The 23,371-nt window shown below is 48.7% G+C and overlaps 1 protein-coding gene across 1 annotated transcript; it reads right to left on the reverse strand.

Annotated features, from left to right (window-relative positions):
- Nucleotides 505–3,076, reverse strand: NKX3-2 (NK3 homeobox 2). The gene is made up of 2 exons (XM_018049954.1): nt 2,541–3,076; nt 505–1,062 (listed from the first exon to the last, which is right to left on the reverse strand). Exons 1-2 carry the CDS (start codon nt 3,004–3,006, stop codon nt 536–538), a joined length of 993 nt encoding a protein of 330 aa, XP_017905443.1. The 5' UTR covers nt 3,007–3,076; the 3' UTR covers nt 505–535.

Below are 23,371 nucleotides of genomic sequence, written 5' to 3' on the forward strand. Positions count from 1 at the left end.
CTGGGGCTCCTTGGGGACTGCCCGTGTTCTGTACCCCTTTGTAACAAATGCGATTTCCAAAAATAATAGATATGTAGATATACATAGATCGGTAGCATGGATACCATGAACTAGTGTGGCCTAGCGTACGAAGCTCCCGCAGGCCTGACATGCTGGGATTCAGGCTTCCGTGTTTTCCAGGAGCTCTCTCCGCTCTGGGAAACGCCATCCCCACGCAGACACAACCCAAATCCAACAGTGCGGTGGTAATAAATAGTGTCCGAGGGCTTCCCAGCAGGTGGGGACGAGGGGACGCTGGGTCCCTAGGCCATAGGATGCCTCTGTTCCAACTAGAAAAAAAGGCGACCCCCTCTGGGTAGACCCAGTCCCCGCGGCCAGGGCTCACGTCCTAGAGAGAGGAGCCGGGCTGGATTTCATCCTCCACCTGCCGCCCCCTCGGCGGGGCGCCCCTGTACCGGGCACAACCCTGCAGGGCCATCGGCGCCCGTCCGGAGCTGGGGCACTGGGATCCTTCGCGGCCTCACCGCAGGCCGGCTCACTGGGTGCCCGCGGCGGCCGCGCACGTGGAGAGCGCCCAGCCGGGGAGGCAGTAATAAGGATAATAGTAGGAAGGCTGCAGGGGCAACAGCGAGGGCGGCCGCAGCACCTCTCCGGGCAGGTACTGTCTCTGATCGTCGCGGACCAGCACCTTCACCGCCACCTTCTTGGCGGCGGGCGCCGAGGCCAGCAGGTCGGCAGCCATCTGCCGGCGCTTGGTCTTGTAGCGACGGTTCTGGAACCAGATCTTCACCTGCGTCTCAGTGAGCTTCAGCGACGCGGCCAGGTCTGCGCGCTCCGGCCCGGACAGGTAGCGCTGGTGGTTGAAGCGGCGCTCCAGCTCGAAGACCTGCGCGTGCGAGAAGGCGGCGCGCGAACGCTTCTTGCGGGGCTTGGGCGCTACGGGCCCTTCCTCCTCCTCCGCGCCGCCCGCCGGCCTGCCGCCGCCGCCGCCGCCGCACAGCGTGGGCACGCGTGCGCCTCCCGGGCCAACCCCGTCGTCCTCGGCCCTCGGGCTGCGGTCGCCTGCGGACCCGGTGGGAACAGAAACAAGAGTGTCAGCGCCGCCGAGGAGTGAGGTCTGGCCTCAACCGCTGGCGTGGGGGTTGGGGGTTGGGTTGGGAGGCGGATATACACTTTGATCCCGCCGGAGTGGTGGGGTGGGCCTGGAAGCCGCGGTCCGGGAGGCGAGTCTTACAGCTCTGCCCCAGTCTCTTCCCGCCTCTTTCTAGTCTTGTGAGCCGGCAAGGAACTCAGCCGCTGTATCAACGCTGTGCGGCCAAGATCCAGCTCCCTGCCTTCTCTGAGCTCCTCCGGGCGCTTCTCAGCAAATGGGGACATCGGGCCTGAGCGTCCCCCAAAACCTTATCCGCTCTCAACCCTAGAACCCTGGGACTCTCTCCCTGGGTTCACCCGCCACCTCGCGCGCGCACACGCATTTCAACAACACACACGCGGGCTGTGGCAACAGGCTACTGCCCAGGCCGTGGATAGGTTTCTCCCTCGCCCTTCGAAAAGGGATAAAAGGAAGGCTGGGGATTGAGGGGTGTCCCTGCTTCGAATCCTTAGACTCTAATCCGATGCCTGCTCCTGGGTCCCTTCCTTGTTCCCCCGGCTGCACCCTAGCAGAGGTCCAGCCCTCTGGCCTGGAGCAGGTACTGTTCGATTGGAGCCAACGCTGAGGCCTACACCGTCCAACCGAAAGGGAAGGCACGGGGGTCTTTCTGACCAAAGGGCGTGCCAGCTCGTGGCTGAGGAGGGCCCTCCCCCTTCTCGGTCTGGGATGACCTAAATCGAGCCCGGCTGCCTTCTGCTGGCTTCGGCGTTACTCCAGCTCTTGGGTCTTCAGCCCAGCACAGCTCTCTCTAGCCTGGGGTCTGAGAAAGCTACATAAACCCTCTTCCCAAAGCTCTGGCTTGGTTGGCTTCTGGCCCACTTGAATGTTATCCCTTGCTACCTATCTTTGAGCTGCCCATCCAGGCTCTGGGACCTCAGGCTGGGAGCATCTCTGATCTCTGGGCCTTGGAGAAGGAAATGGCAACCCACTCCAGTATTCTTGCCTGGAGGATCCCATGGACAGAGGAGCCTGGCGGGCTACAGTCCATGGGGTCATAACGAGTCGAACAGGACTTAAAGGAATAAACAATAACTGTTCTCTGGGCTGCTGCCTCTTCTCTTTCCTTGATTTTAGGGATTTGGAGACAGACTCAACCTAAGGCACTGGCGATGGACTCAAAGCTAGGATGCAGTGGTTCCCTCCCACCCGGTTCTAAAGCACACTGCCCGAGGTCTTCCTCTGAGACTTCACCCCATCCGCCCTCTCTATGGCTCAGTGGCCGGAGGGTTAGAGCAGCCCTCGCCAGCGCTCAGAGCTAAGGGTTTTGGCTAACGCGGGGGGCCCAGGGCGCGGGGTGCTCACAGCGCGCCCACCTCGCTCTGCACGGTTGCCCTCCTTGCCCAGCCCCTCAGCCCAGCCCCCTTTCCCAGAGAAGTCTTGCCCGAACCTGAGACGCTGGCCGACATCTCACTGTCGCTCCGGCCTGCGGCTTCCTCCTCCAGGTCCTTGGCGGCGGGCAGCTCGCAGACCGGCTGGCCGAGGCCCAGGGTCGCCCCTGCACGGCAGGCGCCGCTGGCCCCCGGCGGGTCCGCGCAGCGCCGGCCGCCCTCGTTCTCCTCGCTCAGCGCCGAGTCCGAGTCCCAGCCGCCCGGGCTCTCCGCGGTCCGTCCCGCAGCCGTTCTGGTCCCCGCAGGCGACGCCAGCAGAGAGTCCTCGGCGCCCCCCAGCGCGCCCGCGTCTGTCTCCGCAAAGAGCCGCCAGCAACAGACAGCGGGCGCCGAAGCCACTGACACCGCTGTGCCCCCGGGTGCCGAGCGCCCCTCGGTCGCGGGCAGCCCGCCGCGCTCCTCTTTCTTGTTGAGGATCGCCTGGATGGAGAAGGGCGTCAAGGTGTTGGCGCCGCGCACAGCCATCAGCGCCGCGGGCCGGAGCGGCCGGCCGGGCGGGCGGCTGGGGCGCGCGGGCAGCTCCGAGCTGGATGGAGCGCGCGGGGGCCGCTGCAGCGCGAGTGAGCCCGGCGCGCGCGCGAGGCCCTTGCAGCCCACTCCTGCGCTGCCTAGCAGCCTCCTCCCCCCCACGGGCCCCGGATCAGCGCCGACCCTCACCCCCACTTCCGAGGCCCACCCCACCCAGAGACCCCCCTCCCCCTAAATCCAGCGCCAGAAGTTCTCCTTTTCGCAGCTCGGCTGGATTAATCTCCCTTAGGGGTGGGCCGGGGTCTGGCCCTCGGAGGACTTGGGGTGGGGAGGGGAGGATCGGCGAGGCCCCCCTCCGCGACTGCAGTCCCCTCTCCAGCGCCTCCGGGACGCACGGCCCGAGTCACTTTTTCTTTGCGCCTCTGGTCTCTTCCTTCCCCGCCTGCAGGATTTCGCTCCTTGGATCGTCGTCTCCAAGCTCTGCTGGGCCGGCTCTTCCGGAGCCCACCCCCGGCGGCGGCGGCGGCGGCGGCGACGGCCGCAGGATTCCGAGAGGCGCGGGGCACCTTGTTACCCCCTGTCCTGGTTTTATCTGTTTCTTCTCTCTTTCCTTCCCCAGCGTTCCACCGTCCACCCCCCCTCCCGCCCGGGTGTCATTCCTCACTACTGAGTGACAGCATCAGGCCACGCCCCTTCGGGGGGCGGTCCCGAGCCTTCCCGGCCTCCCATTGGTTGGCTCCTCCTGGGCGACGTTGACTTGAACCGACAAAACTGGGCACGTTGCTCGGAGAAAGTCAGGGTCTGACTTAACCCCTTTTCTCCCAAGTCTGGTCCTCGAAGCATCATACTCTAGCCGCAGGGGCGCTCAGCCACCTAGACCAAGGCTTCTTACCTATTCTGGCACTTTTATGGAACGCGATGTTTAATTGAGTCCGATCTGGGAGGGAAACCCAAGTTAACGCAGTTCCTTAAATCGTGCGCTTAGTTTCTGTTCTCTAGGGAGGTTTATAGATTCGAAGAATAAATTGCTGCTTCTTTTCCCCTTCCAGTTTCGCGGCTTCCTCACGGCTCATTCTTTTCTCTGAAATAATGAATGAACCAAAAGTCACTCTAGAAATAGTTTTCTTTCCTCACCGGATTGTATTTGATTCAGTTTCTGGAGAGGCATGAAAAAAGAAAAGATGGGTCAGATAGAGCTAAAGTCAGACAAGAAATTGGAGGGCATCTTTGGGAGTTTCTGGAAATTCAGCGATCATTTCCCTGGGCGGTCAATACTGAATGTACTAGTAGTTTGTACAATTTTACACGAGGAAGAAAATTGAAGTTTTCTGTTCGTTCTTGAAATATTCTGCTACTTGTGAGTTGAAAAACATTTTTGTTTAAAAGAATATCTGGGAATTGCCAAAGTTCAGGATCCTGAACTGATGACTTTAATGCTCTTTTAAAAAATGAGTAGTGAATTGCTTTATGTAGTAGAAGCCAGGCTAAGAAACACAAATATTGTGGGTATGTCAAAACATTTGTCACTGTTTTCATTATTAATTTTAAAATAAATACTTTACTCAAGGAACACACTTCATTGTCTGCTATAAATTTTTGCGGGAGGTTTAAAACCAAATACACAATTTGAACCATTAAATAAGCTTAAAGAGCTATAATTTTATTTCAGTGATTTTAATTTAATTGAAATTGCTGGGATTGGTATTTTGGGTACTCTTAAAACAAATAACATTCGCCCTTGTTAGCTTTCTTTTTTTGTGGTTCTTGTTCTGCACCGCAGGATGAAATCCTCACACTGGTAGTTTGCAGGGCCAGTGGAGGGCTTCCCAGCATCTATACTTTCCAGCATTTCAGCCACGTGATGCTCTTTCGAATCCCAAGCACACTCCAGTGCAGATCCTGTGGTGTTTGGGGAGGGAAGGAGGAAGAAAACCTTACCCTTGGAGAGGTCATTGCCCTTTAGTAGTTCTATACGACTACTTCAGTTTTCTGGGAAAGGTGTTTCAATTTGGTGTCCATTGGCGGCAAGTGTAAGGAACAGGACGCTCTTCAGGGCCGGAGGGGCACAGAACAGAAGGCACAGGATGTTTCAAAAGAAAACCATTCTTTCCTTCCTCTCGCTGACCTTGATTTACCCTTTAAGTTACGCCCCCCTCCCACCACCTTAGACAATTTGTTGTTCCTCTCTGGGGGCAAGTTGAGGAGGAGATGGACAAGAGTGGCCCAGAAGGAGAGAAGCGAGCAGGTGTGAACTGTGTCTCGCAGACAATCATCCCTTTGTGGGGTTAGGACTTGATGGAGACAAACACGCAAAGATGCTGGGGGGTTGAATGACCGAGTGTTATAGTGAGTTTGGGAGCTATACAAAGACTTACTTGAATATATAACCACCACTTAGTTCCCCCCTCCCAATGTTTTTTTAAAGAATCCCAAATCAAAGTAGCCTATACTCCGTGCTACAGGCTTGGGTAGAGATTTTTCAAAGCTTAGAAAGATGTAGTTCGGTGACTTTGAGCTCTCTGGTTTTTTGTTTTGTTTTGTTTGTTTGTTTGTTTTTTGGTGTGTGCCCGGGGTATAAGAGTCTTCAGGAAGCGCACAGCGAGGGATGGAGTCATCTCGGGCCACTGCGGCGGCCAGTTAACCTTTAGGTCCAGGGAATGCCTGCAGACAGGGCCGGGAGTGTTGGCGGAGAGGTCTGGAAGCTCGCAGGTCTGGAACTACAAATAGAAGCTGATGGTGGGTTTGGGTGGGAACGAGGAGGCTTTGGGGGCCGGTGAGCTGAGGTGGACGGATACATAGAGGTTTCCCGGGTACATGCCCTGCAGAATCAAGGCCGGCGAGAGAGGAGGAATGTGTGTGGCGAGGGCGCAGCAAGTCAGCGCTTGTCGCTGGGCTGGAGATTGGGGGACCGGGGTGCGTCGGCGCGGGCTCACGGGGGCCCCGCTCGCAGCCCAGAGAGGGCGATTTGCTGAGCGCTTGACCGTGAGCTCCGGGGAATCCACGGCTGCCCGACCGCGCCCGAGGTTTGATCAGTTCCGAGCTCCGGCCCGGGCCGACCCTGGGAATCTGCGGAGCCCGGGAGCCCCCGGCAGTCGTCGGCCGGGCTTCGGGGAGGCGCTTGGCTTGCTCTGCGCCCTCCCGGGCCCCTCGCCCAGCTCTGTCTTCGTCTTCTCTCTCTCCTTTCCATCCTCATCCTCCACCACCCTTCCTCCTTTGCAGTTTGGTTCCGGCACGCCGCGTGCGTGCCGTACCCTCCAACCCCGAGCCACCGAAGCGCCGTCGGAGGGTGAGGCTTCCGTGGGCCCAGGCGCCGTGCGCAGTGAGGGTAGGAGAGCCGTGGGGTCGGCGATGGGGGAGAAACCCCAGCTCTCGGACGGGCACGCGTCGCGAGCTGCCGCTCACGCCCCCGCGCTCCCCCGGGCCAGCGTCCGCCGGGATGTTCCCGCTGTACCCCGCGCGCCGCGCCCCTGCCGCCTTCCACCTGCGCCCCGGGCAGGATGCGGGGAGACGCGGCAGGCGCGATGGCCAGCGCGGGAGGCTGCTTCGCAGTGGGAGACCACGCGGGTCTCTCAGACGCAGTGGCCATGGCCGGATTCACCTGCCGTCTCTGGGCCAGGGTTTCCACTCCTTTAACCCTGAGGGTTTGTACCAGGTTCTCTTCGAGGCCGATGCTAAGTTGCGCGGGCTGACGCGCCGGGAAAGGGCTCCGCGCAGGACTGCCTCGTTGGAGCCAGATTCAGGCAGCCTGAACCTGGGAATTACCCCCCTTTCCCCGTCCGCAGGCTCTGGAGGTTACTCCACGCGACCGAGGCACCCTGGGCATCAAACGACAGGCCACTTGCCGGCCAGCAGACCCTGGCTCCTGGGTTCCTAAGTCATCCTCATTCAGGCCCGCAAGGATTTTTCACGCACGTGGTCCAGGTGTATTATCAGACTATGGGCCGAGGAAGTTTCATATTTAAGCAATTGCTGCTCACCAACAATGTGCCAGGATCGCAGCTTATTGTTTAGTTTTATCTACATTTCCCTGAGGGTGGAAAACATCATTATCCCTGTTTTACAGATGAGGAAACGGAGACTCATGGAGTGAGTTTAAATGACTTCACCATCAAGATTCAGATCTGACTTTGTAATGCCAACCCAGTTGCGTTTTGATTCTAACAGCTCTCCCCTCCCCATAAACCTTCACGTTTTCTTCCCATTGTCTTCCTTATTTATCCCTGTGCTACAGTCATCAGGAAAGGAGCTTCAAACTTAAGGAAATTAAAGAATTTAGGCAGTCACATCTTAACCATATTTTTTCTGTTTGGTACTTTTGAAAATAAAGAATGCTAAGGTCTGTAGTGAGGTGAAGTATTAGTCGCTGGCTTAGGTGCTCAGTCATGTGCTCAGTTCTGTCCGACTCTGTTGAGACTCCATGGACTGTAGCCTGCCAGGCTGTAGCCTCCTCTGTCCATGGAATTTCCCAGGTAAGAATCCAGGGGATCTTCCCGACCCGGGGATTGAACCCGGGTCTCTTTCATTGCAGGCAGATCTTTACCATCTGAGCCACCAGGGAAGCCCAAGGCCTGTGGATCTGAACCTAAACCTTGTTATGAAGAAAGAAAGAAACACGCCATTATTATTCTAATCAACAAACTAAATCATGTGTTGAGGGGAGACAGCCAGGTGATGAAAGTTCACTAAGTTCAAAAATATGGGGACCTGAGTTTTGCTCGAAGCTTTGAGATGATGCGATACGGCGTCATGAAAGACGTGTTTCCTTTGGAGCTACTTTTCTTACCTGTAAAAAGCCAGAGTTAGAAATCACCTCTCAATTTTACAAAGAAATGTACGCACTCCCGACCCGGCCTGGGTACAGTGGAGGACGAGCGCCATCTAGCGGACACCTCTGATGGATGTGCGGGTACCAATGTAGAGAAGCGTGGTTGCTGCTGCTAAGTCGCTTCAGTCGTGTCCGACTCTGTGCGACCCCATAGACGTCAGCCCACCAGGCCCCCCCAATCCCTGGGATTATCCAAGCAAGAACACTGGAGTTGGTTGCCATTGCCTTCTCCTGGAGAAGCATGGTTCAGTTTAGTTCAGTTGCTCGGTGTGTCCGACTCTTTGCGACCCCATGAATCGCAGCACGCCAGGCCTCCCTGTCTATCACCAACTCCCGGAGTTCACTCAAACTCATGTCCATCGAGTCGGTGATGCCATCTAGCCATCTCATCCTCTGTCGTCCCCTCCTCCTCCTGCCCCCAATCCCTGCCAGCGTCAGAGTCTTTTCCAATGAGTCAACTCTTCGCATGAGGTGGCCAAAGTATTGGAGTTTCAGCTTCAGCATCAGTGGTTAACTAGAGCCAAAAGAATGTTGGTTTCATTAACATGGAAAGTTTTTATGTTTACGCAGTCTCATGTTATCAGAGATATAATAGCCAAGGTGTTGCATTTTAAAGCTCACCCAGACACCAGCTGGCACCCCACTGAAGACTCACACCTTCACAGGCAGGGGGAAAAGATGGGGGTGGGTCGGGTGCAGTAGGGACTGGAGACCTCCTGGTCTAACATCTGGGTTCTTCTCTGCTGCCTCTCTTGCGACCTGGACCCAAGCACCCGCTGGATGGCGATTTAAGGTACATACAGTCTATGTGATATACCGGGGTCATAGGCAGGTTTTTCTTTTTTTCCAGAACTTAACTTCTTCATAAGACTAATGGGGGTGTTTCACCCTAAACACCAGCAAGTTCAGGCATTGCAAACAAGCCTGTCTTGTCTCTCGGATTATATTTTTCTTTTGGGTTATCAGACAGTGGATGGATGGTGGTGCTGTTTGGGCAAGGGTTATGAAGGAGAAGCAGGTGATTGAATAAGAGGGATAATGCTATGTGCTGTTACTTGTACTGAGCTTGAGATACTTGTGAAATACCAAGAAACCCTTCTGAATCTGTAATTTCTCTCTAAGTAACTCTTCTGGCCGCCTTCATGGTATTGTGTCGGGTTCCCCTTACAAAATTTTCCAACCAATTTCCCTTCCTGAAGTTTCTATCATTCACTTAAGGTTAAACGAGTGTTTGCTGAGTGCTTCGTGTGTCTCAGCACTGTTCTAGGTACTGGGGCTCACCACCCCTGTAAGGTGCTACTCTTAATAGGCTAACATTTGGGTGGAGAAATACCATCAAGAAAACAGTGCTTGCATAAAGCCGGTGAGGAAACAGCAGATGTGAAATTAGAGTGATATGACAGAGGGTGATTTGGGCTATTCATTAAAATCTTTCTTTTTTTTTCTTTCTTTCCTTTTCTTTCTTTTTTAAACTTATGACTTTACATAAGTAGAGTCATTAGTTTCAGATGTATAACACAGTGCTGGTATTTGTATATACTTTATATAAAGTGATTATGAAATATTCATTCTATTTCCTGTGCTGTGCATTACATTCTTCAGTTCAGTTCAGTCGCTCAGTCGTGTCCGGCTCTTTGCGACCCCATGAACTGCAGCACGCCAGGCCTCCCCGTCCATCACCATCTCCCGAAATCCACCCAAACCCATGTCCATTGAGTCAGTGATGCATCCAACCGTCTCATCCTCTGTTGTCCTCTTCTCCTCCTGCCTTCAATCTTTCCCAGCATCAGGGTCTTTTCAAATGAGGTGGCCAAAGTGCTGAAGTTTCAGCGTCAACATCAGTCCTACTAATGAACACCCAGGACTGATCTCCTTTAGGATGGACTGGTTGGATCTCCTTGCAGTCCAAGGGACTCTCAAGAGTCTTCTCCAACACCACACTTCAAAAGCATCAATTCTTCGGCACTCAGCTTTTTTAATAGTCCTACCCTCACATCCATACATGACCACTGGAAAAACCATAGCCTTGACTAGATGGACCTTTGTTGACAAAATAATGTCTCTGCTTTTTAATATGCCGTCTAGGTTGGTCATAACTTTCCTTCCAAGGAGTAAGTGTCTTTTAATTTCATGACTGCAATCACCATGTTCAGTGATTTTGGAGCCCAGAAAAATAAAGTCTGACACTGTTTCCACTGTTTTCCCATCTATTTGCCATGAAGTGGTGGGACCAGATGCCATGATCTTAGTTTTCTGAATGTTGAGCTTTTTTTTCCTTCAATTTTTTAGAATTTATTTATTTTAATTGAAGGTTAATTTCTTTACAATATTGTATTGGTTTTGCTGTACATCAACATGAATCCGCCACAGGTATACATATGTTCCCCATCCTGAACCCCACTTCCTCCTCCCTCCCCGTACCATCCTTCTGAGTCATCTCAGTGCACCAGATCAATGGAACAAAATAGAAAGCCCAGAGATAAATCCACGCACCTATGGACACCTTTGACAAAGGAGGCAAGAATATACAATGGATTAAAGACAATCTCTTTAACAAGTGGTGCTGGGAAAACTGGTCAACCACTTGTGAAAGAATGAAACTAGAACACTTTCTAACACCATACACAAAAATAAACTCAAAATGGATTAAAGATCTAAAGACTAGAAACTATAAAACTCCTAGAGGAGAACATAGGCAAAACACTCTCCGACATACATCACAGCAGGATCCTCTATGACCCATCTCCCAGAATATTGGAAATAAAAGCAAAAATAAACAAATGGGACCTAATTAAACTTAAAAGCTTCTGCACAACAAAGGAAACTATAAGCAAGGTGAAAAGACAGCCTTCAGGATGGGAGAAAATAATAGCAAATGCAGCAACTGACAAACAACTAATCTCAAAAATATACAAGCGACTCCTGCAGCTCAATTCCAGAAAAATAAACGACCCAATGAATGTTGAGCTTTGAGCCAACTTTTTCACTCTCCTCTTTCACTTTCATCAAGAGGCTCTTTAGTTTTTCTTCACTTTCTGCTATAAGGGTGGTATCATTTGCATATCTGAGGTTATTGATATTTCTCCCAGCAATCTTGATTCCAGCTTGTGCTTCTTCCAGCCCAGTGTTTCTCATGATGTACTCTGCATATAAGTTAAATAAGCAGGGTGACAACATACAGCCTTTTCCTATTTAGAACCAGTCTGTTGTTCCATGTCCAGTTCTAACTGTTGCTTCCTGACTTGCATACAGGTTTCTCAAGAGGCAGGTCAGGTGGTCTGGTACTCCCATCTCTTTAAGAATTTTCCACAGTTTATTGTGATCCACACAGTCAAAGGCTTTGGCATAATCAATAAAGCAAAAATAGATGTTTTTCTGGAACTTTCTGGCTTTTTCCATGATCCAGCGGATGTTGGCAATTCGATCTCTGGTTCCTCTGCCTTTTCTAAATCCAGCTTGAACATTGCATTCTTGTGTCTTATTTATTCTTCACCTACTAGTTTGTACCTCTTGATGCCCTTCCCCATCTTCTCCCTTCCCCATCCCTCCCCCCACGGGTAACCACTGCTCTGTTCTCTGTATCTGTGAGTCTGTTTCTGTTCTGTTCTGCTATTTGTTTATTTTCTAGATTCCACATATAAGTGAAAACATATAGTATTTGTCTTTCTCTATCTGATTTGCTTCACTAACCACAATGCTCTCCAGGTTCATCTGTGTTGTTGCAAATGGCAAAATTTCATTCTTTTTTTATGACTGAGTGATAGTCGTGTGTTTGTGCGCAAGTGTGTATCACGTCTTCCTTATCCATTCATCTGTTGATGGACACAGATTGGTTACTTACCTATTGTAAAAATGCTGCTGTGAACATGTATCTTTTCAAATTAGGCTTTTTGTGTTCTTCATTTGTATAGCCAGGAGTGGAATTACTGGATCATATGGTAACTATTTTTATTGTACTGGCCAAAAAGTTCATTTGAGTTTTTCTATAAGATCTTATGGAAAAGATAGTTATTTGAGGACGTTTCCTGGTGGCCTAGCAGTTAAGATTCTGGGCTTTCACTTGCCATGGCCCAGGTTCAATTCTTGGTTCCATATCTGAGATCCTGTGAGCCAAAAAAAAAAAAAAAAATCAATATATTTGAAGTTATTTGAGGAGCTTCAACATAACTAATTATTTGTGCTTAGTTGCTCAGTCGTGTCCAACTCTTTGTGACCCCCATGCACTATAGCAGGTGGAGACCAGTATCTTGTTAAAATAGCACTATCAGAATCAGTCAGTTCAGTCACTCAGTTGTGTCTGACTCTTTGCGACCCCATGGACTGCAGCACGCCAGGCCTCCCTGTCCATCACCAATTCCTGGAGCTTACTCAAACTTGTGTCCATCGAGTCGGTGATGCCATCCAACCATCTCATCCTCCGTCGTCTCCTTCTCCTCCCGCCTTCAGTCTTTCCCAGCATCAGGGTCTTTTCAAATGAGTCAGTTCTTCACAGCAGGTGGCCAAAGTATTGGCGTTTCAGAATGTCAAAATGGCCAGCACCAAAAAAACAACAAATGACGAGTATTGGCAGGTATGTGCAGAAAAGGAAACCCTCATACACAATTGGTGGGAATGTAAATTGGTGTAGCCACTGTGGAAAACAGTATGGAGGGTTCTCAAAAACAAAAAAATACTGTTGCCATATGATCCAGCAGTCCCACTTTGGGACATACTCTCAGGCAAAACTATAATTTGAAAAGATACATGCACCCCAATGTTCATTGCAACACTATTTATAATAGCCAGGATGTGAAAACAACTTAAATGTCCATTGACAGATGAATGGATAAAGAAGATGTAGTACGTATATACAATAGAATATTCCTCAGCTATTAAAAAGAATGAAATAATGCCATTTGCAACAACATGGACGGAGCCAAAGATGATGGTACTAACTGCAGTAAGAAAAGGACAAATGCCATACGATATCACTTATACGTGGACTGTAAAACATAGCACAAGTGAACGAATCTACAACACAAAACAGACTTATAGACATGGTTGCCAAGGGGAAGGTAGGTGGGTGAGGGAAGGATTGGGAGTTTGGGATTAGTGGGTGCAAACTAATATCTATAAGATGGATAAGCAACAAGGTCCTACTGTATAGCACAGAGAACTATATTTCATGTCTTGCGATACACCATAATGGAAAAGAATATAAAAAAGAAGAATGTATACAAGTGTATAACTGAATCACTTTTTTGTAAGCAGAAATTAACATTGGAAATCAGCTACACTTCAATAAAAAAAATTTTTTTTAATGCTTCTTTGTTTAATTCATTCAACAACTGTGAGGCAAGCTGATCACAGAATGGGGCCAGGACGATTCAGGAGACAGAGGGAAGGTGTGAAAAGCCACTGTTCCCCCGCAACAATGGGCGGGGAAGAAATCAGGGTAGCGATATGGAGCAGCTGAGCAGGAGTGAGGGTGTGTTTGAGGTTCATGTCTGTGACCTTAAAGCGTGACTGGTCAGCGCAGGTGTGTGCATTTCTCCAGCGATATCCCCCTGCTCAGGGAAACACAGACACACACACACAACCCCAGCATAGGGTGGGCAGACACTTGAGCTACTCCGTGTCCAACATTATGGACCATTAACAACAACAGCCTGGGAGTTAAGGCTGTTGGCAGGAGAGGGTTTAGCATCATGGAACCTAAGCTGAATCAGGGCAAAAATAATGACTCAAGGAAAGTGATTGATCAGTTTAGGATCAATGGGGTTAGAAGTTGTAAAGAGTACAACATTTGCTGGAATCTGTCCCGGATGTGAGTTGGAAGGAGGCGTGGTCAGTGATTTGGGTCAAATTCCAAGAGGCCCTCAGGTTATCAGTGACACTGAGGTGAAGGATGATGGCAGAGGCAGTGACTTCTGGAGGTGTCGAGTGACTCCCTGATGTTCCTCTGAAACTTCTCAAAACTTTTGCTCCTGTTCTTCTTGCCTGCATGCTGTTCTATTCCTCATTGTCAAGACCCTACTGACCCACCAGGTCCAGCAAGGAAAATGGAAACAAGAAAATGTGCTATTTTTAACACAATACTGTTCTCCACCTGCCTAGCTCAGCTCGAACATTCCTTTTGTCCTAAGTCCTTCTGGGAGTTTCCCATTCCCTACCTGTTGTGACCTGTTTCTTCTCAAAATGAGGAAATCCACTATTTTTTTTTAAATTTTTATATGGCCAAGAATCTGCCTACAATGCAAGAGACCCACGTTTGATCCCTGGATTGGGAAGATCCCCTGGAGAAGGGAACGGCAACCCACTCCAGTATTCTTGTCTGGGGAATCCCACAGACAGAGGAGCCTGGAGGGCTACAGTCCATGGGATCTCAAAGAGTCAGACATGACTGAGTGGCTCGCACACACACAGATAGCTGATTAACAATGTGTTAGTTTCAGGTGTACAGCAGTGATTCAGTTATACATATATCTAATCTTTTTCAAATTCTTTCCCCATTTAGATTGTTATGTAATATTGAGCAGAGAAAGAGTGGAAACCCACTATTTTAGAATGATATATCTGTGTCCCCAACTTGAGCACTTGTCTTTAACTAAACTGACTCATCTAGGCAAGTTGCCACTCAGTGATGATTAAAAAATAAGTGTGTAATTCAAAAGAGTGACTTTTTTAGAGTAGCATTTCTTAAATTGCAACCCTTTGCAAACTCTTTTCACATTTTTGTCCTCTGCACATATCCATCTATAATCTGTATTTCTTTAGTGTGTGTGCATGTAAAGTTTTCTTTAGTCATGTCCAACTCTTTGCAGCCCTATGGACTGCAGCCCACCAGGCTCCTCTGTCCATGGGATACTCCAGGCAAGAATACTGGAGTGGGTTGCCATGCCCTCCTCCAGGGGATCTTCCCAATCCAGGGACTGAACCCAAGTCTCTTATTTCTTCTGCATTGGGAGGTGGGTTCTTTACCACTAGCGCCACTTGGGAAGGCTTTATTTATTTAATATCTTTATTTAAATGACTACTTTTTAAAAAAAATGACTACTTTCTTTTTAAAATCAAGTACAGTTGATTTAAAATGTTGTGTTAATTTCTGCTGTACAGAAAAATGATTAGTTATACATACATATGCATTTTTATATTATTTCCATTATGGCTAATCACAGGATATTGAGTATAGATCTCAGTGCTATATAGTAGGATCTCATTGTTTATCCACTCCATATATACTAGTTTGCACCTGCTAACCCCAAACTTCCACTCCATTCTTCCCCTATCTCCCCTCCCCCTTGGCAACCACAAGCCTGTTCTGTAGTCTGAGTCTGAGTCTGAGTCTGAGTCTGAGTCTGATTTTGTAGACAGGTTCATTTGTGTCCAAATGACGACTTTTTAAACTTTAAAAACAACTCATTTAAAAAAAATTAAGTTTGTATAAGTAACAAATAAATAGGTTTATATATAAATACATACATACATGGTGCATTGATAATCTCTTACCAAATATAATCTTTCAAAAATATGCGTATGCAATGCCAATAAAATGATGTTGGTAAACTGACTCGATATAATAGGATGCTGAAGGCTCTGGGCCTGGGCTTGGCAATCTGTCATAATGACAGATGGGCCAGAACTAGGGAGACATTACAGCACACCAGCACCAGCCTGAGACTTTCCCTCCGACACAGTCAGGAAGACTCAAAGGGAACTGACCCAACAGAAATGTGTAGGAAATTTCCCCAAAAGATGTGTGCTAAAATGCTCGTAGCCTCATTTTCCGGTTTCCAAAAGCCCAGCAAATCTCCAGGGTTCATCAAGAGGAAGATAAGGCAGGTGTGGTACATTCACAGCATAGGATGCGAGTTAGTCATGAGCATGAGCCACTCCAAGGCAGCTGTCGGGATGAGCCTCGCGAACACTCACCCAGGCATCCCCAGGGCCTGGGATGGGCCTGGGATGGTGGGCTGTTTGTTGTTCAGTGGCTCAGTCATGTCCGACTCTTTGCAACCCCATGGAATGCAGCATGCCAGGCTCCTCTGTCCTTCATGTCTCCCAGAGTTTGTTCATTTTCACGTCCATTGCGTTTGTGATGATATCTCACCATCTTATCCTCTGCCACCCTCTTCTCCTTTTGACTTCAATCTTTCCCAGCATCAGGGTCTTTTCCAAGGAGTCGGCTCTTCCCATCAGGTGGCCAAAGTTTTGGAGCTTCAGCTTCAGCATCAGTTGTTCCAATGAATATTCAGGGTTGATTTCCTTTGGGATGGACTGGTTTGGTCTCCTTGTAGTCCAAGGAACTCTCAAGAGTCTTCTTCAGCACCACAATTTGAAAGCATGTCTTCGGCGCTCAGCCTTCCTTATGGTCCAACTCGTAGCAGGTATTTATTGAATGAGTGGTTTCCTTTTATCCTCACACAACCTGAGACCAGAGGGACAGGTATGAGAATTCCCATTTACAGATGAAGGCTCTGAGATGCAGACAGGCTGAGTGATTCACTCAAGAAGCGGCGCCTGTGCTGGGGTCCCTGCTAAGTCAGCCTGCTTGCCATCCTCCTCACTGACATAGCTGCTCCCTCAGCCTTTTAACACAAATAACATATTTCAGTTTCTTTTGTTGTTGTTAAATCATCTTCTGAGGCCTAACTTGGAGATGTTTATTTCCATCGTGGGATGTTTTGGACTGGGTTTTGAAGGGGAAAGGCCCCGAAGACTGTGCTTTCAGAGAAAGGGGGTTAGACTGGGGCGGGGGGAGATGATTTATGTCAAGGCTTTACAGTAAGTTCTGTCATTCTGTCTGAGGGAGTGTGGCAAGAGACAGGAAGAGACGAACAGGATCCGGGGGCAGCCCTTGCGCTTAATGGAACGTCGAGTGAACAGATGGGCCCGAGCGGCCCTGGCGACTGTCAAAGGGAGAAGCAGCGCCTGAGCACATGCAGGGCTGGGGCTGGGGACACATGGGGACATTCAGAAAAGGGCTCTGAGTCCAGTTTCAAAAGCCCTCTCTCTAGAATCCATCCATGTTCAGCTTGGGAGGAAGCAGGAGTCCTGGAGGTGGAGGGTGGACAGATTTATTGGACTTGAATTTCACTTAAGGGCTAGATTTTCTTTTTAATTTTATATGAATGTATTTACAAAACTCACAGAAAGAGACACAGACTTACGAAAACAAATTGATGGTTACCAAAGGGGAAAGGTGGGGAGGGGAGAAAGGATCAATTAGGAGGTTGGATTAACATATACATACTACTATTACATATATTACATATATATAATTTATATTATATATATATATAATTTTTTGGCCATGCTGCATGGTATGTGGAATCTTCCTTGCCTAACCAGGGATCAAATCTGTACCACCTAGAGGGGAAGAGTGGAGTTCCAACCATCGGGTTACCAGGGAAGTCCCTACACACTACTATATATAAAAAAGGTCATCAAGGACCTACTTGTAGCACAGGAAACTCTACTTAATATTCTGTAATAACATATATGGGAAAAGAATCTGAAAAAGAACAGATACATGTATGCTGCTGCTGCTGCTGTTTACTTACTAAGTCATGTCCAACTCTTTGAGACCCCATGGACTGTAGCCCTTCAGGCTTCTCTGTCCATGGGGTTTTTGTAGGCAAGAATACTGGAGTGGGTCACCATGCCTTTATCCAAGGGATCTTCCTGATCCAGGGATGTGTGTATGTCTAAGTAAATGACTTTGCTATCCACTTGAAACTAACACAACATTATAAATCAACTATATTCCAATATAAAATAAAAATTAAAAAAAAAAGAATCTGAAATGACCACTTATATGTCCTTTTAAATTCCAAGAATGTTTACTGGGGAAAGAATCTCTTTGAAGGACCAGAGGACCCCAAAATAACAGGGATGAAATGAATAACAGTGTTTGAGGGGAAACAGGGACACACGAGCCCAAAATAGGGAAAGGCAAATTCTTGATGAATACTTACTTTGGGATGAAACAAAAATGTTATTTGACTCTTTCAAGTAAGACTTGTTGAAGACTGACAAATTGGTTTTAGCAAATAAACAGAACTTTGAGCCTTGATGATACACTTATTTTGAAAAGATGACATTTGAAAAAAAAGCAAGGCACAGATTCTGCCCGTGGTCACAGAGACACATTTATTAAAAGCTAATGGAGAGGCTGATCCTTCAGGAGATAAAAACTGAGTGGATGAGAACATAGACGGTTTCTACAGAGAATCTGAAAAGTTAATATAGAGTTTCCACTTTAGAAAGTATGGCATATGAGGTATTTGTCAAGGCTCCAATGCAGCAAAGCATACAGATGTTAGACTAATTACAAACTTGAATTGCATCCTTGAACTGCAGTGCTGAGCTTGCTAGTGAATAAAGAAAATCCACAAGCCAGTTGTTCTTATACTGAAGCTGAAGTATGTGTAGAAGAGTGCTGGTTACTAAGCTATTGTCTGAATTCCAAACCTACCTTCTGTATTTCCCACCGTGGTGGTTGACCTGGGACTCTTGCAAACCCCACTTCTCCTTAGCCAGCTGGCCCTCTGGCTTCTTCCTGCCAATTGTAGGTACTAAGCACAGACTAGGAGGCTGGAGATAGTGAAGGGACTTGCTTCCCTTTGTCAGGTCACTCTTGTTAGCCTCCCCCCAGCAGTGGTTCTGCACTCCAGCAGTAGCAGCTGATGGCAGCCACAGTGACTTCAGTTTCCCATTTTGTCTCCCGCTCTAGGAAGAGCCGCGATGTCCTGTCTCGGGGGGCCTGGCCCCACCCTGACCACACTCCTCAGGGGTCTGCTCATCACCACTGCTTGGCTTCTCCTTCAGTTTCCTACCAAACTCAACCTTTCTGTTCCCCAAGCTGAGTGGGGATAATGGTTGCTTTCTGAAGTTACTCTGCATCATATCAGTATTGCCCTTTTGTTTTTGAGTTCTCTAACAGGTATTGAAATCAGCTGCTAGTATTAATACCAATAAATAACTGATATGGTTCCCAATAGCTGGACCATAACTTATACAGGTCTGAAATCATCTCTTGTAACATCATAAGAAGAATATGGTTTGCATCAGGCCTTCAAATCCAGCACTGAGGGGCTGCTTCTGAGAAAGACAGGTGATCTGAGGTTAAAAATTCTTATACATTTGCTAGTGATTGGACTCCAGGCAAACAGTGAATGGTGTTTGCTAGTGGGAGAGCTGGTACTTAGGAAATGCTTTCAGCAGGATGTATCTGGTCTCTCCAGGGTTGCTTATAGCCACAGCACCACACACACACAAAACCCTCTGAAACCCATTGATTTATGGGGCGTGGCTCCTGGGAAAACATCACACAAGCTGGGCAACCATCTAGGTAGAGATGCTCCATAACCAACATGGCTTTTTCCTGTGTAAGTACTGGAGGTGCAGGTGTATTTTTAGAGGCTCCATGTGTTGATCTGTGCACATTAGTGCCCGAACAAGAAAGGGAAGTACACTGGGCTGTCCTCAATCCCTATGCTTCACTGGTGCTGAACAACTACTTATGTCCTTGAAATTGCTAGCAAAGATTGGTGCTGGCTAAGATCTCTGATGGGTCTGATTTGACAGTTTGTCCTTTCTGTTAACAGAGAGGCCATTTCTCAGGATATACTACAGCTTCATCAAAATACAGCGGCAAACAAGCAAGAGAAAGATGTGAAAACGGATCTAGGAGGATCCCAAAGATGAGAGTGCAGAAGGGCATCCCCGGCACAGTGGTGAGAGGAGACCCAGGGCGAGACAGCAGCCAGCTCAGGACAGAGGAGTGACTCAGACAACTGAAAGGCTGAGAGCTGTTTTCAGCCAGATCTTTCCGGCCTCGGAGTATCTTTTACAATCGAGCAGTGACTGCGAGAGTTTGGCCTGAATTCTTTTGTAGACTTGGCTTGCCTGGGTCATGGGCTGATATAGCTCTTGCTTTCTTCTCCGTAATCTAAGCATGGGAGGCAAAAACCTCAAAACTTTTAGGAGGCTAGCTAATTGCTATTGAATCTTAAGACATCAGTTCAGTTCAGTTCAGTCACTCAGTCATGTCTGACTCTTTGCAACCTCATGAACCATAGCACGCCAGCCCTCCTGTCTGTCCATCACCAACTCCCAGAGTCCACCCAAACCCATGTCCACTGAGTTGGTGATGCCACCCAACCATCTCATCCTCTTTTGTCCCCTTCTCCTCCTGCCCTCAATCTTTCCCAGCATCAGGGTCTTTTCTAAGGAGTCAGCTCTTCGCATCAGGTGGCCAAAGTATTGGAGTTTCAGCTTCAACATCAGTCCTACCAATGAACACCCAGGACTGATCTCCTTCAGAATGGACTGGCTGGATCTCCTTGCAGTCCAAGGGACTCTCAAGAGTCTTCTCCAAGACCACAGTGCAAAAGCATCAATTCTTTAACACTCAGTTTTCTTTATGGTCAAACTCTCACATCCATACATGACTACTGGAAAAACCAAGCCTTGACTAGACGGATCTTTGTTGACAGAGTAACGTCTCTGCTTTTTAATATGCTGTCTAGGTTTGTCATAACTTTCCTTCCAAAGAGTAAGTGTCTTTTAAATTTCATGGCTGCAATCACCATCTGCAATGATTTTGGAGCCCTCCAGAATAAAGTCAGCCACTGTTTCTACTGTTTCCCCATCTATTTCCCATGAAGTGATGGGACCGGATGCCATGATCTTAGTTTTCTGAAGACATAACAAGATCTAATTACAAAATGAAATTTATACTCAATTACATTAAAATTAACCAAGAAGTATTGTAAAGAAAGTGGCAAGATAAACCCTTGTTGTGTGTGTGTGTGTGTGTGTGTGTGTGTATTTGGCAGAGTGGTATTTGCAACAGGTTTACATGAAGGTTTATTGTGCAATACATAAAGACATGGGCTTCCTTGGTGACTCAGTGGTAAAGAATCTGCCCGCCAAGGCAGGAGACGTGGGTTCAATCCCTGGGTCAGGAAGATCCCCTGGAGAGCCTGGTGGGCTACAGTCCATGGGGTTGCAGAGTCAGACACAACTTAGCGACTAAACGGTAGCAACACCAATATAAAGATATTTTCAATATATTTATAACTTTATATAAAATAGTGCATAAATATATATCTTTATATTAAATATATAAAGGGCTCCTACAAGTTGGTAGTAAAAACACAAAGAACCAATTGGGAAAATGACGTGAACAGGCCTATCACGAAAGAGGAAATAAGGATAGAAAAGAAACACATGAAAAGATGTTCATCCAATGCAACTGGTTGTAAGCAATGCAAATGAAGGCCACAGTGAGATATTTCACATCTACTCCATAGGCGAACATCAGGAAGTCCTGTCTCACCAAACATCAAGGGAGGGAAACACACTGCTCGTAGGAGTCCAACATAGTAAAAGCATTTGGGAAACAAACTGGCGTTATCTTCTAGGAGTCAGCTGTCAGGCACTGGAGCAGAAAGCTGGGTGTGTCTCAGCGCGGAAAACGGGGACATATATTAACCCTTTAGCCTCTGAAGTGGCTGAGTGGCCTCTGGTTCACAGGCTAGTGGTCGCCTCAGGCAGCCCCCGGACTGCTCTTCCTGCTTTCCTTGATGTGATAGTACATGTCATTTTCTATGTGTACAATGATGAGTTTGAGAGGTTCTGCCCACAAAATATCATAGAATATTCACAGAAGCAACCCAAAGGCCAGTAACAGGCAAATGAACAACTTAGTATATTGTGATGCAGTCTTTCAATGGAATACTATACAGCCTTGAAGATCTACTAACCGGAGCTATGCACGTTACTATGGATGAATTTCAAAGCACAGCATAGAAGAAGAAAGCAACTCAAATGACCTTTAAAATAGGATTCTATTTACATAGCTTAAAAGTGTATTCAAAGCTTATAATATTGCTTACAGATGTGTGTGTGTATATATATATATAGTAATGTGATAAGCTTGTGTTTAGAATGGTGGTAACCTTGGAGGGCTTCCCTGGTGCCTCAGAGGTTAAAGTATCTGCCTCCAACGCGGGGGACCCGGGTTCAATCTGTGGGTTGGGAAGATCCCCTGGAGAAGGAAATGGCAACCCACTCCAGTATTCTTGCCTGGATTATCCCATGGATGGAGGAGCCTGATGGGCTACAGTCCACAGGTTCGCAGAGTTGGATACGACTGAGCGACTTCACTTTCAACCTTGGAGGCACGCAGGAAACTGCCAAGGTGTTAGTTGATAATAGTATTGGCCTATGTTTTGAATGTGTTAGGGGCTGTAGCTGCTGTATTAAACTGCAAATATACAGATTACAACCTGCTGAACGAGGCAGCGTAAATTACCCCCGTGGGGTTAGCAGTAGCTCCCCCGCATCGGAGCTCCCACCCTGGGGAAGTGAGAACCCCTGGGTCCCCTTGATCGAACACGTCCTGTGGGGCCAGACAGCAGCCCAGTGCCCTACAGCTATGTGCCACATGTCTGGCCACCCTCGGGGTTGTAGCTCACACCTGTGGCCCCAGTGCTGGGCGAGGAGCAGCGCAGACGTGCATCTGCCCTCCCAGCGGGCCCAGTGGGAAGACGCTGTCTACACAACCATCTCCTTTCCCCTGAGAAAAATGCCTCTGTCAGGGTATGGTCAAAAAGTTCTTGTTCTTGATATGGCTGCACACAAATAGCTCAGCAGCAGTTTTAGGAAATGGAAGATGCTCTTGCACGTGGAATGAACAGTGCAAAAAAACCAAATGAGAATCAAACCATCGAGGGGACCTCCCTGGTGATCCAGTGGTTGATTTTGTGCTTCCAATGCAGGGGGCATGGGTTGGTTCAATCCCTGTTTGGGGAACTAAAAACCCACATGGTGTGTGGTGCATGAAAAGAAAAAAAAAGTAAAACACATACACACATTATTGGGCTGGAATCAGCTCCCACCCCCCTCAGATCAGGTAGGTTTTATCAGCGTGTTGTCTGGGAAACTTCCACTGTCTCATGGTCTGGCCATCTGTCAGTGAGCTGCTGTGGAGGTAGGAAGACCTGTCTTCCCTCCCGTGGGGCCTGGCAGAAAAGAACCCAAACCCGGGGTTAGAAGACAGGAGGGCTGTCCCAGCTTGGCCGCCACTGTGAGATCACAAGATGGCTGTTTCTAATGGGTGGCCTTGGCACTCTGGAGCTGGTAGGGTCTAGTCTTGAAGGGGTCCATGTGATGGCGGTCTAGCAGGATCACCCCAAGGAAGGAGGCCTGAAGCAGGGTGGCAAGGGCCAGCTTCTGCTGCAGGGGAATTGGCCACGTCACTTTCACTCTGGGACAAGCTGCCCCTTCGGGACGCCTCGATGGATGGGCCCAGCCTCATGTCAGCTCCTCAGATGGGCCACTGTTCAGGCTCTTTATGGAGGAGCAGGGAGGCATGGGGGTCGTCACTAAGCTGAGACCAGGGAAACGTGAGTTTGAAGTGGTGTGCCAGGGTTCTCAGGGGGCACTCAGGGGGCAGCCCCTGGCATCTCGGGCTGTGGGGTCGGGGGCTGTCCTGTGTCTTGCAGGGCGCGCGGCACTTCAGACCTCCTCCTTTCTACAGACGTGGAC

This window comes from Capra hircus, chromosome 6 (genome assembly GCF_001704415.2).
Source record: "Capra hircus breed San Clemente chromosome 6, ASM170441v1, whole genome shotgun sequence".
Lineage (NCBI taxonomy): Eukaryota > Metazoa > Chordata > Mammalia > Artiodactyla > Bovidae > Capra > Capra hircus.